Raw genomic sequence first — 13,233 nt, 5'->3', positions numbered from 1 at the left:
GTTGCTAAAAGTTTGCATGAAGGAAGAGGAAGTTGAAAACTTGATCTAGAAACATCAGCTGGGATATCTGCTATAGGAAACAGCAGAAATCCTTGGATACATCAGAAGGCTGGTGTAGGAGACTTCCAGGAACATTTTACCCAGTGTGCTGGAGCATGGAGTACAAGAATGGACTTGCACATTGTTGGGATAGATGGCCAGTCATCACTTTTGCTTTTTGGTCTCTTCCTGCTGTACGACTGCAGTTCTACCACAGCAACCATAATCAAGCTGTGAAGGGGACGGATTTGTTACTGGGATTTCTACGTGTAAGGAAAGAGAAGCAAAATAATAGAGATGATGGGGTGTTGGAGCTTTAATAGTGAACAAGTGTTAATCTGAGGCAGCTAATAGAGTAGTTCTAATCAGGTAATACAGTGCTGACAGCCAATTAGTTTTCCTGGCTTCGTTCTTCAGAGCAGCTGGCGGGAAGCAAAGCATTTATTTCACTGTCTCAATCAAAATCCTGAATCTTATGCCACGTACTTGACTGCTCCACATCGCATAAGGCAGCGTTCTGTGGTTGTGCGGATAAACCAGACCCATGTGTGCTGTTCAAATGAGAGATTTCTGATGAGGAAAAAGGGGCTCCCAAAGCAACCCCAACTTCACAGCCTGTTTTCAAGCTGTGACTTGGCTGTAAAAATAAATAAATAAACAGACTTTCTCTGTGCAGAGACTTGGCAGACAGCTTTTTCCCTAGAGATAAATCTGTTTTTCAAAATGAGAAAAATCTGTTAGATATCTAAAATTTACAGTTGTTATGTATTAGATTATTCGTTCTGGATAGACTTTTATAGTTACGCAACTCTGAAAATATTGATGTAGAGGGGGAATCGACAAGGCAAGTAGCCTTCAGTGTAACTCTATTTTTTTTCCTTTTTTATTTTCCCCTAATGCTATTAGTTGCCAAATCCATGGGGTCCTTATGGAAACTAGAAGCAAATCTCTAGCAATACTTGTCCAAAATCAATGTATTTGTCTTTAGTGTATATTTTTTTTTTCCTTGACAATGCATGTGTTGGTGGTAGAAGTAAGCATGGTTTATTTTAAGCTTTGCCTTTTTCTCTGCATTGTTGTTTTCTTTATTCATCGCAAATGATGGATAGATGGATGAAATTTTATAGGATGTGTAGGATGGCTTTAATTCTTTGCCAACAGTCTTAATTTTAATATAGGGGAAGAAAGGTTTATTGGAAGGTACATATTCTAATAAGTGAAAATGCCCATATAGTCTTCATGATTCTGGATCTGAGTGTAAATGTGGTCTTTAGGAGAGAACAAAGAATATGAACATCTTACCTGGCTATGTTTCCATGTGCATTCAGATGACATGGGCCTTGGTCCAAGAAACCTCATCCGGCCAGCAGGTGGTCCAGATAGACACCATAGATGCTGGACTTCCTGGGGGCTCATGGACATGGGATTTCACCATCAGGGTACAAGTATCCCATGCTCAGTCTGCTTTTTTCCCCAGCACAACTTGTGTATGTCAGAAGTTACAGCACATCTGGCCTCTTTATGGATGGCTTAGTAGCTTGTGGATCAAGTTCCTCCTAACAGAAGGAGATACAGTGGAATCCACCCAAAAAATGTCCAGATATTAAACAGTCTATTTCTTGTCATTTACTCAGCATGCTGAAATTCTTCCAATTCTTCCTTGGCTGCTCTACCAGATAAAGAATGCTCCCATATAAACTTTTTAAATTTGTATCACAGATATCTTTTTGTCTGCAGTATTTTTTCCCTTCTTAATAAAAGGGTGACACTCTCATTGTCGCCTTCAGTCCAGGAGTCCTTTTGTCACAGAATGAGACGCTGGGTAATTTTTTTAACATCCCAGGTATCATGTATGTCCTGACTTGACAAATTTGTCAGCGAGGTAGATGGAAGGTATATTTTTGCTAGTTTTCTTGGTTGTTGAGTGCACCAATAACTTCTGGAGTATTTTGGGTTTTGTTTCCCTCACCTACCTCCCGTTCTGATACCCCCAGTTGAATTCTTTGCTTTATTCTAACCTGTATGTGCTGAGCATCTTCAAAACATCAAGGTTGCTATATGTGAACTTATGGAAGTTTAAATGCCTGATTTTCATTCACTGACTCTGGAAAACTTGGTCATATTTATGGAGCCACAGGAGACCCTAAAATACTGAGACTAATGATAGCTGTTACAGGTTGGTTTCTGAAATTGATTATAATAAATAATGAAGTGAGAAGAATATGTAATGTTACTTAAAAGCAAATTGAACAATTGTAGTCAAGATTGTTTCATGTGCAGAATTCTTGTTTGTTTAGATCTAGTTACATTTCTTGCCAGACCCTTTAATTTCAGCTAAATTGTCTCTTTAACATCTTGGTTCCTAAGCTGAGAGCTGGAAGTGAGACTGGCTTTTTAACAATGAGAAAAGGGGAAAGCCTTTTTTGTTTGGATGTCAACAAATTCGGTTCAAGATCAGTTATTTTCTTTAAGAATGTATGCTCTAGCTTTTCCTAAAAGCAGATTTTCAGCAGTTTGGCTTCACTCTGTGGCCATCGAGGTGGAATTCTTTACCTTGGCTTGACATAAGGCAGCTTTTGGAATATGTATGGGTTAGTGTCTGACTTTGCACAGGAAAACAATTCTTTTGTCAGGTGGTTTCTGGTTCAATGAAAAACATTTTTAGCTGGGTGGTGGGTTTTGTATGCGATAACCAGCTTGGTAACTTCTGAAAAATAGCGCAGCCTTTCAATATGAATAACTGTCACTTTCATTAAAAAAAAAAAAAAAAAAAAAACAACCCAGTTATGTAGCTACCATGTTTCTATGGCAGTTTCAGGAAAAAAATCAAATCTAATTAACATGAGGACAATTTCAACATAAGTGTTATGAATTCCTTCTCATTCAGTAGACAGTGATGACTTACCTTCAGGTAAATTATTCTACAGTTCCTTGAAATGTTGTCTTGTCTTGCTAAAATTAAAATAATACCTAGTTATTTATTCTATTAAAGAGTGTTTTGATGCCAGGAATGATTGTTTCATCACAGCTGAAACATGAAAATCAGAACATGCTTTTACATTGTCTTATAAATATAGTCTTTCAATGCAGATAGAGGAAGAAGTTTTGACCCTAATCAATGTAAAGACAAATTCACAAATATATTACATTGTGTTTTCAATAATAATTTCAAGACTTTAAAAAAAAAAAAGACACAGAGCTAATGTGTGAGATCAATGCAGAGTTACAATAATTCATTTAAATGAGACTTGACTTAATCAGTGTATCTTGGGTCCAGTTCTTGTAAAACATGGCTTGTATCGTAACAATTTTTTTTTCATAATTAAAATAACATTAGAAGTAAAAGTTCAAATACGTTTTTCCAGGTGAACTTAGAAGAAATTACAATTGGGCTTTTTTCTGATTTGGTGATGAAGTAGCCAGGCAGTGTACTTCATGGGTACCATAATAGTTAACACCTGTTTCAACTGTTTGATATTTGTATTGGATGGAACCCTGGCAATCCAATATATCTTGAAAAGCAAAAACCTAATCTAAAATATTTCATGGTATGGAAGAAATTATAATAAACAGAGTACAGCTTAAAATATAAAATGCTTATTATGCACATTTACATAGCCTTTCGTCTGTATTTCTGAAACCAATGTTACCATTTTGTGTAAAAACAATCCTAGTTTTGTGAAGGTCAGTTAAGTGATTATTCAATACTATAAAATAAATACTGTTTCTAAGAAAACAGTATGTCCTGGGTAGCAGAGGTTGGCAGACATGAACCAATTTGTCAGTCAGCAGTCAGTACACTGTATTAATTACCATTCTCTCAAATCTGTTTTGGGGACAGGGGCCATTGGCGGGAGGGTGAAGTGGTCTCTTAAGGCAGGTCACCAGGCACAGCTTTCCTGAGCTCACCTGGAAATCCTGTCCAAGTACTGGTGCTTGTTCGTATTTCTCATTAGAGACCCTGTGAAGCGGTTGTCATTGGGCACACTTAGTTGAGTTTGAGGAGTACTTTCATTGACTTGGTAGCACTTTTCGCTGTAAAATGTGCTCTTTTCCTACATGGGTCATATTTGTGGTGGCAGAGGAGCCTGTGGTTCTGAAGAAGATTTACAAAAAGATAATTTTGTCTGGTGGTGCTTCTTGAAGCTGTGGTTGCCCAAACACCTTCAGCTGGCACATGGAAGAAAGATCTTCTCCCTCTGCCCTTCCTGGCCAAGGTAGACCAGGAGGGTATTCTAGTAAATGCTGCTTTTTCTACCAGGTGTAAAGCTGGTCTGTGTTGCGGCTGCACAGGAAGAAGAGCAGAACAAGGTGGAAGGGAACAGCAAAGGCTCTTTCTTTTGGTGGCTGGAAACGTTCTTATAAAACAAAAGTCTGTCTTCCACAAGTAATTACTTGGACTTGTCTTTGAAAAACATTCTCACAGCAACTGAGGATGGTGAGGCTCTAGTGACCTGTATCTGTAAGAAGAAAACTTTAAAGTGTTTTTAACTATTATTTGAAGTGGAATTTAGCCATTGAATAACTGAATTGCACTTGTTGACATAATACTTCCTAGATAGGGATTAGTGATGGGAACTTAAGTGCTAGGAGTTAGTGTCACTTTTAATGTTGTTTGTTACTGATACTGTATTTTAAAATAATTAATTTCATTTACGAAGTCGGACAATGCAAACCTTTCTCTGTTGAAATGTGAAAGCTTATTTCCAGTGTAATGATGAGCTGGGCTACCTTGTGCCTCCCATGCAGCACAGGTACTCACTGCCACCCCCCTCAGCCTCCCACAGAAAGCTTGTTCCCTTGGGTGTTTGAGATCTCGGAAATTTACAGCTTTTTGAAGAAAGCTTGGTTTCATATTAAAATTTTAATTAATATTAGTAAGATTACTAACATTCTCTGCCAGGGTATATCTGTCAAATGAAAATTTTGGGAGGTTTTTAATATATTTTAAAGTTGAGGTTTATTTTGAGAGTTGGGGTTATTACTCTCAAGATTTGTTTAGAAAGAAGTTGAGCTGAGGATGCAATGACCTGGCAGACTTTTTTCCTAAACACAAATTAACGCTTGCTTTTATCTCTGTTTGTCTGATTTGAGGTGAACCTCAATCACTTATCAAATTGCAGCACATTGTAGTGAATACTGTAAGTGGGTTCCACTCTAATGACTTGTGCATAAATTTCATAACTCTGGAATGCTTCTCTTACTCATTTCCTTGCAAGAGATGCTGGTTTTGTCTTGTTGTTTGAACAAGGTCTGTTTAACCTTTCAATTATGAAAGAAGAGGATAAATTTTCCTTCATGTTTGGTTAGTCTTACTGTTTTCAGAAGTGCTAGAACTGTCTCTGCCTGCTTTGGAGAGGAAGAGAGACTTCAGGATAATATCACGTGAATGGTAAATGTTTTGCACACATTGGAAACTTTCTTAAAGATAGACACTTAGTTTGGAGGAAAACAGAGATTAAAATGTATGTGATTGTGGGTAGCATCCCAAAATTCATAAACTACTGATGAAATTTATTTCTTAACTCTAATTTCTCCTCATAGGAATAAAGCAAATTTTAGGAAGCAAGTAAAATAAGAGTAAACCAATATATCTGGTACAAAGTTATATCAACAGGAGGGAGGACAAAAAGGAAGTAACTAGAGAATAGCTAGCTTAAAAGGAAATGTAATATACTGCTTCATGTAGTTTATCTTCAAATTTTTACGCATTTTTTACTTTTATAGTTTAAGATACCATCATAAGTGTAACTCAGTACTTTAATCTGAAATTCTGAGCATCTTGATAAATTCAGTGGATAATGGAGATAGTAATGACTAGCTCACCTTAATATACAAGAACTATTTCATATGAAAACTGATCAGAGGCCAGCCTCTTCATGGATTAAATAGTGCTGCATCATGGACACAAATTGACAACATACTAATATATTACAATGTGGTTTTAATCATGTGAAGAACTGCTTTAAGGAACAGAGACCTTAAACTTCAGTGTCTAAAAAACACTATACAGGCTTCCCTGTCTTCTCATAGATATTGTGAGACCTGACAAGTGTTATCATAAAACATATCTCATGTCCTGAAAAGCTATAAGGAAATACCAGATCTTTATAGTATGGTGCAACAACTGAAACCACTGATTATTAAGTAAAGATGCTTCTATAGTGCCATTTGCTCCAACTTCACTATCTCTATGCTTTTTTTTTTCCTGTGAACCCGGTTTAGGATGTTCTCATTTCTCTTTTTCCTTAATTCATCCGTGCTTGTTGGAGTCCATCTGTTGTACCATACAGTTGTGGGACCAAGCTGTAAATCAGGTCACCAAAATGATTCAGATTTAAAATAAACCTACAATAAAAAGCTTGGAATTTGCTTTGTCAGCATTCTGTTTAAATGCCCTGCAGAGCATCACTGCTGTTATCTAAGCCATCTCTTGTTTGTATTCAGTTTAGAAATCATGTGTTTGCAGCTGGAACAAAATCTGTCTATTCTCAAAACTGCAAATTCAGCCTCACATCTGTCATGTCCTCATCTCCGATTTATCCCCTGTACTCTCTGATTAAAAGCATGTTGGTCCAATGTTTCACTTGAAACAGTGTGGTGGTACTCTTCGTTTCCCAAAAGTGTTCCATAGCTATTTCTGAGTTAATGGAAAACTTGTAAAACAACATGTACCTATGACATGGCTGCTGTCACAAGAAATTTGTTTTCTTACCTGCTGGTATCTGTAGCTTGTAAATCCAAAAAACTGAAATCTTCCCCAGTTACTCTCTCTGCTTCCAGAAAACCTTGTTCTGGTGAAATATGCACCAGTTTACTCTTCTCTTACAGGCACTTGTGGGTTTTGAGGATGAGGAGGGCTTTGTTTTCTTCTTGGACTTGTGGAACTGCGGAGTCTGGTGTTGCTCTGCAGCAAGATGACTGCTCGACAGGCTTCGTTCATCGCCTCTGCTCTGACTGTGCTGGAGCTAAATAACGTGAACTTCTGAACTGTATGAGATAAAACTGCCTAGCGTACACTTTCTCCATGGTATTTAAGTGTCATTATTGATATTTTGAGAAGCCTGGCATTGCTTGCTCTTGGGTGGAAAATGTCTTCTCATGCCTTCAGCCTCTCTCTGCTTGGTTGCATTTGTTTTTAGGTTGTGTTAGCTGAGTTAATATTAAGAGTTTGGAATTGTTTGTGTCATTGGAAGAGCAGGGAGAAATAAATACCTGAAACAGAGTTTTGAGGCTAGGGTGATAGGGTGAGCTAGAGGTTTGTTTTGGACATGAGAAACACAGAAAGATCGTGATGATAATGACTTCCTTCAGTAATCCAGTACCATTCAGGACACATAATTTTTGTGCTTGGAGTTCCATTAGTAGGCATCCCTTTCTCCAGAGAAAAGGAAATGATCCTCTTCATAATCAGTTTGAGCTGTTTTGAGTTGGTTGCTAGGTCTCAGGGTGCAGCACAGATAAGATACAACATGAGCTATATGCAAACAGTTGTATCATTTTAAGTGCAATCATTTACATTAAATAAATTTATAATTATGTGGGAGGGTGAAGCTGTCCGAGTTTTTCCCTGCTAACAAGTGCTGCTTTGCCCAGGGTTGCCAAGCCCTACCAGTAGCTAGGTTTGATGCCACTTTTGGCTTCAAGTCATCTTCATTGAATGTTGTTCTCAAATGTGCTTCTGTCTCTGGTTTATCCAGTGGCACCATTTCTGGGGGAAGAATCCAGGGCTGCCTTTTGGTTTTACCTGCTTGGAATGTCAGAGCTCATGTACTTTCTACTAGCCAGTGTTTGTTGCAAAATTTCACTGGATAATAAGCAATTGAGAAAGGAATATTTAACAGCACTAATAAGTTTTTAGGTGTTTATGGCATTTTCTTAGTCTTAATAAACCACATAGCAGTAGCTCTATGTTTCACTTCAGTATAAAAAAATAACAGAATAGAGGAAAAATATTTTAATGTGATTCTGGCCTACTATAATGCTCATTCTTGTTTTGGTTCTAAATTTTAATCTTGATATAGCAAATCTTGTGCCTTTCTAGCTTTCTTCTGATCCTCCTGTTAATAGAATTACATAGCAGAATATGCAGTGTGAATAAATCATTAGACTTATGGGACCATATTTACTTTGTAACCAAAATATGTATCAGTATATTACAGCTCTAGTGTGCAAATACAAACATCCGCTTGGACTCCATCCTTACCAAGTGACTTGCAAAAGGTCATTCTGGGTCTTAGTTGTTGACAAATATTTATTGCATGTGAGAGAATTACTCAGTTATAATTTCACAGTAGCATGTACTCATTGATAATTTCTATATGTGAACCTGTAAATTTTATCCTATGTATTTAGTAACCTGGTCTGGGTTTTGTTTTACAGCTGCTGCTGAGGGCAAAGGAAAAAGTGGGGAAGACTTTTTCCAGAAGGTAAGAAAGATATTTTAATCCTATAAATTCAGTTGACTAGAGGAGAAAATATGCCCATTACTCAACCATGAGCTCAAGTGATTCAACTTAATGTGCAGTTTTCACTGTATTGATGAAATGTTTTACAAATGCTTATTATTTAATGTGTTTACGAGCCATTAGCTATGCACGGAGTGTGATGAACTATATGTCCCTTAGTGTGTACTACTGTCATTCATGCTCAACAACTTAAGTATTCTTTAACTGAAAATGTCAAAATACACATTATGAAAGCTTCTTTTGCTTAATAGCAGGGGGTTCACCTAAAAGATGTTGTGAAGTGGTCTTAAGGTTTTTGTGTCTATGGATAAACGCTACATCCTGTTATTGAAAAACTGACATGAGACTTACTGTGGTATCATTGAAAGCATAAATATTTGGTTGAGAAATGGAAAGGCCTTTTAAGAAAGAAATGCACAGTCCACAGAGTGATTCAATAAAGATTGTGGTTAGACAGAAGCACGGAAAGACTGGAAAAAAAAACAGTCCTTCAGCAACTAAACTACAAAGAGCAACATGGTCAAGAGTAATGACTTTGAAACTATTTTTGCCCTCTTTTTTCTTAATAGTGTGTAAAATATTATGAGTTATGTTAATGAAGATCTGCATACAGTATGCTAATAAAAATCATCATTTTTTTCTGTACTATAGAGAAGACACTAAGTTTTCATGCTGTATACTGATATACCTTGAAACTCTTTTTGACTTGGTTTTCCATTAAACAAGTAGTTTGCTGTATTTTACATGTTTTCTTCATATTTATAAATGGTACTTCAAAACAGGTCCCTTTAGTCATGAAAGAATACTTTGTCCTGCGTGTGGTTGTCGGATGCCTCGATGAAGGCTGGTGGGGAGGAGTGTGTACACTGGCAAAATGTTTGTTTTAAGGAGTGTTTTATAGGAATCTTCAGATTATGTTGCTCTTGACTGACAATGTGTTACTTTTCTGAATGACATGCTTGTGCTTAACTGTCCAATAGTAGTGTGCACGGAGGAAGAATGTGTCAATAATTCTTAGGATTTTATGAAAATGCATGGGGGATTTTGTTTACTTGCTGCAACAAAGCTGAGCCACAGTAGCATATAATTCATTCTACAAATTCATTTTACAACACAGTGTTTTCTCACACTTGTGTAAATCTGCTCATAACTCTTGAAGCTGCAGACAAAATATTTCCTCTCTGTGGCATTAAGTGGCTTATATTTTTGACATGTATTTGTATACTTGATTATTTACTGTAGGTACGGTGTACCTTAGAATAATGTACCTATTAGTGTAATAGCAAAAAATACAGTTTTGAATTTATTAGGAGAGCAAAATGTGCTACAACTTGAAGTATGTGAATAAAAGTACATTACTTATCCATACTGGTAATAAATTTAGTGGCTATTTTGGCATTAGTATATTGTCATATATGTGCATAATTGTTATATAGGAACAGTGTGGATGCTGCAATAGGTTAAAGCTACTTCATTTTGCCTGGCATTCTTTTTGCAGTCTCATCTACTCTATAGTTTAGATTACTGAAGTTTCTAAGTACATACACATGACATTGCAGCTAATAAAAACAGATGGAAACTATCTGCTTTGAGAGTTTTCTTTTGTTCAAAAAAAAAAAAATCTTTGGACAGTTGCTCATAGCTTACTCACTGTCTCTGTCTGTGCAATTTCCTTTAATCAGGGTTACGCTTTTTCTTTCTCATATGACATGAATAAGGCAGTTTCTGGAGGTAAAATGAAGACTCTTTTCATGTGTTTCGGGCTGTGTAGTGAGGAAGAAGGTGATTTGTAGCATTAGAAATACATTGCAAACTAAGGTGGCAAGATACTTTCAGAAACTTAGTATGAATTTGAAGCTATAGTAAATGCATTTTTAAAAATAGTTTTGTAAGTTACTCTTGAGGGAGTTTTTGAGTGGAATGGGGAGGGGAGGTGCATCACTTAGGAGGCGCATCAAGAACTGAGGTTGTATTTGGCATAAGTAATGCCACGTGTGGTATTTTCTACAGACTACCCTCAATGTGCTGAAGCTGTTGTTGGGTGGAAGGAGTGTGTGGGGCGGAAGAAGTTTTCACATGAATGCTGAAATGACAGAAGTGACAAGGCAAAGATTCAAGACGGTGATTCCGTATGTCAATACATGCATAGTAAGAGGGAGGAGAGAGGCGGCCTGGACTGGAGGGATGGGAGGAGGGAGACAGACACGCTGACTTCTGGCAGGCGGCTCTCAAAGTGGCCACTGGGCTCTGCTGGGTGGCTGGTCCATGGGAACAGGTCTCAGTTCCTCATCAGCTTGTGCTTAGGAGGAACACAAGTTGCTCACATGCTCTCTGAGCTGGGCCCAAAGTCAGGGGCTCAGCCTGGATAGTTAAACTGTATAGAGTATGCTCTAATGAATCTGTTGTGCTTTTATTTAAAAGTGCATACCAGGTCTTGGTGCTAAGTAGTTTTTTACTGGTCTTTAAGCAGTATTACCCTCTTGGATTTTTGTAATCAAGCAGACTCTGTGAATGTGGACCGTTCCTACCAACTTTTACCTTTTGAAATTTAGTACAGAATAAGCTCCAGATCTTGGCTGCAAGGGGCAAATTAAGCCATTTCTGTCCTGTCATGGTAGGGAAGATAAAGTGATGAAGTGTCCCTTCCTCTGCTCCTGAAATGAAAAGTAGATAAATGATATTTGGTAGTGTCACTTTAAAAAAATCTGAAGACTTTAGCACACTTTCTTCCATGATTTCTACATTTTGGTACTGCTTCAAAGAATGGAAAACCTAACATAGTCTAATGTGGATTGTTCAAAGCCACTGGGAGCTGCTAATAATTTAGCAAGAAATAAGTAAATAACCTGATAGGTTTCTCTCTGGAGCTCTCTGGTCTGCAGTTCAGTGACAGGTATTCTTAAATAAACAAGGACTGGCTTGCTGTTGTGTTACATACTATTTATATAAAAAGATCCTTGTGGACCTTGCTCTATATATTATTGTCTTACGTATTACTCTCACAGAATAAAATAATATGAAGTTACTACTTGTTCTTGATCCAAAGCCCATTTTCAGTTGATGGTGGAATTTTTCCATTGAGTTCTGTTACATCTGGTTCACGCCTCATAGGCAAGCAAGGCCCTTCCCAGATGAAGCCAGGACATTGTTCCAAGGAATATATGATTTATGTAGCACTATAGATATGCATGGCACTCTTACATAAAATGTAAGAGGGTGGTGAGTCTCTACCCTGAAGAGTTCATAATCCAAAACAGATGAGGCTTGGCCATGTGGACAGAGGGGAATTTAATGCTTTACTTTCTTCTTAAAAACATGGAAATGTTAGTGCTGGTGATAACCTTTCATTCTGTAATTTCTCAGGGCAAGAGTGGCCATCTAGCATTATCACAGGACTGTCAGTATGGTGGGCAATAGGTGAAGGTCATGGGTTTTTTAGACGTTGGGTGGAGCTCTTGGGCTAACGTGGGACAGCGCTTGCAGAAGGTGGTGAATGGAAACGGTGCACATGTGGTGTTTTGCCCAGGTGCTCGACTCTAGGTCTGATGTAAGCTTCTCATTTCAGCATAACTTGGTGTGTACGTGTGTTAGTTGTGGGCTTTGGGAGTGTTTTGGAAGGGTTGTCCTCAGCTCTTCCTCTCCTGGCTTTCAAGAGCTTGTTTGCGGAGTTTGGTTTTGTGGAAAGCACAATGTACTACCAGCCAGCTGTAACTTCTAGGTATTATTGTTTCTGAATATTTGAGATTATTTAGGTTTTGTGTGGTGTTTTGTGTGGTTTTTGGTTTTGTTTTGTATTTTTACCACAGAGGAATGGTTTTTGTAGGAATATATTAATTTACACAGATGCAGATAGAGTTTTTTAAGGTATTATTGGATTTAGGCAAAAAGTGTGCTTAAATGCTCATGTTTCTCTTGATGGCGGACTGTCATTCCCCAAAGGGGGTATAATCATGCTTGGAAGTGTGATGGTCAGATTGGACAAATATTGCATGTGTGTCCCAAAATCTATTCTGGTAAGCATTAGGGGTTTAGGAGTGGAAAGGAAGACTAGGGGTTTTTTAAATTTTCTTTCCTGTCCTTATCTGTAACATGTTTCATCTGTAGCTTCTTATCTTATTCAATAAGTAGCACATTAAGAGATATTGAGACCATTTTGGGGGCAATATTGGGTGAAACCATCCTTTAAAATGAGTTGCCTTTTCAGTATACGTTGGAAGCAGTAGCAGTAAGAGATTTTAAAACAAAACTCCAAACAAATACCCTCTCCCCCCAAAAAAACAAACCAACAAAACCAAACCAAAACAAACAAAACCCCACCTCTTTGAAGACATAAAAAATGGGAATATCTAATTGTATCTTTAGTCACCTCTATTTTAAATTCCTCTTCTACATGAAGTATTTATTAGTGTTTATTACCTTTTTATTTGTTTAGTATGCTCTGGCAGCAAAGGGTGTAAGGAAGCTGCCTTGAGCCATGTTTATCTAAGACAGTGAGAGACCTGTTTTGCAAAATCCTGTGTTTTCACGTGTATCTCTGGAAAATGTTTGTTAGGCTGATCTGGGCCAAACCTTGTAATGTTTGCGAAATTCTTATGTTTGAATATATTGATACAGTATTTATGTATGCCTGAGTGCTTTTATAAGTATAGATAGTATGTATTGATACAAATAAATTTAACTAAAAATATATTTTTCTATGTGCAGTAAGTCAGGCTGAGAATTGGTC

At 37.4% G+C, this 13,233-nt stretch overlaps 1 protein-coding gene across 1 annotated transcript in view; it reads left to right on the top strand.

Moving 5' to 3' along the window:
* The window catches only part of BICC1 (BicC family RNA binding protein 1), a gene marked incomplete at its 3' end in the record, with an annotated part of 99,566 nt that overhangs the window by 25,189 nt on the left and 61,144 nt on the right, over positions 1–13,233 (top strand). The window contains exon 2 of the mRNA XM_080348111.1: positions 8,422–8,468. Coding sequence (XP_080204237.1) covers positions 8,422–8,468 — 47 coding nt within the window. The remainder of the gene's footprint in view (positions 1–8,421; positions 8,469–13,233) is intronic.

The sequence above is a fragment of the Nesoenas mayeri genome (assembly GCF_963082525.1).
Source record: "Nesoenas mayeri genome assembly, chromosome: 7".
Lineage (NCBI taxonomy): Eukaryota > Metazoa > Chordata > Aves > Columbiformes > Columbidae > Nesoenas > Nesoenas mayeri.
This window is presented reverse-complemented; position numbering and strand designations above follow the sequence as displayed.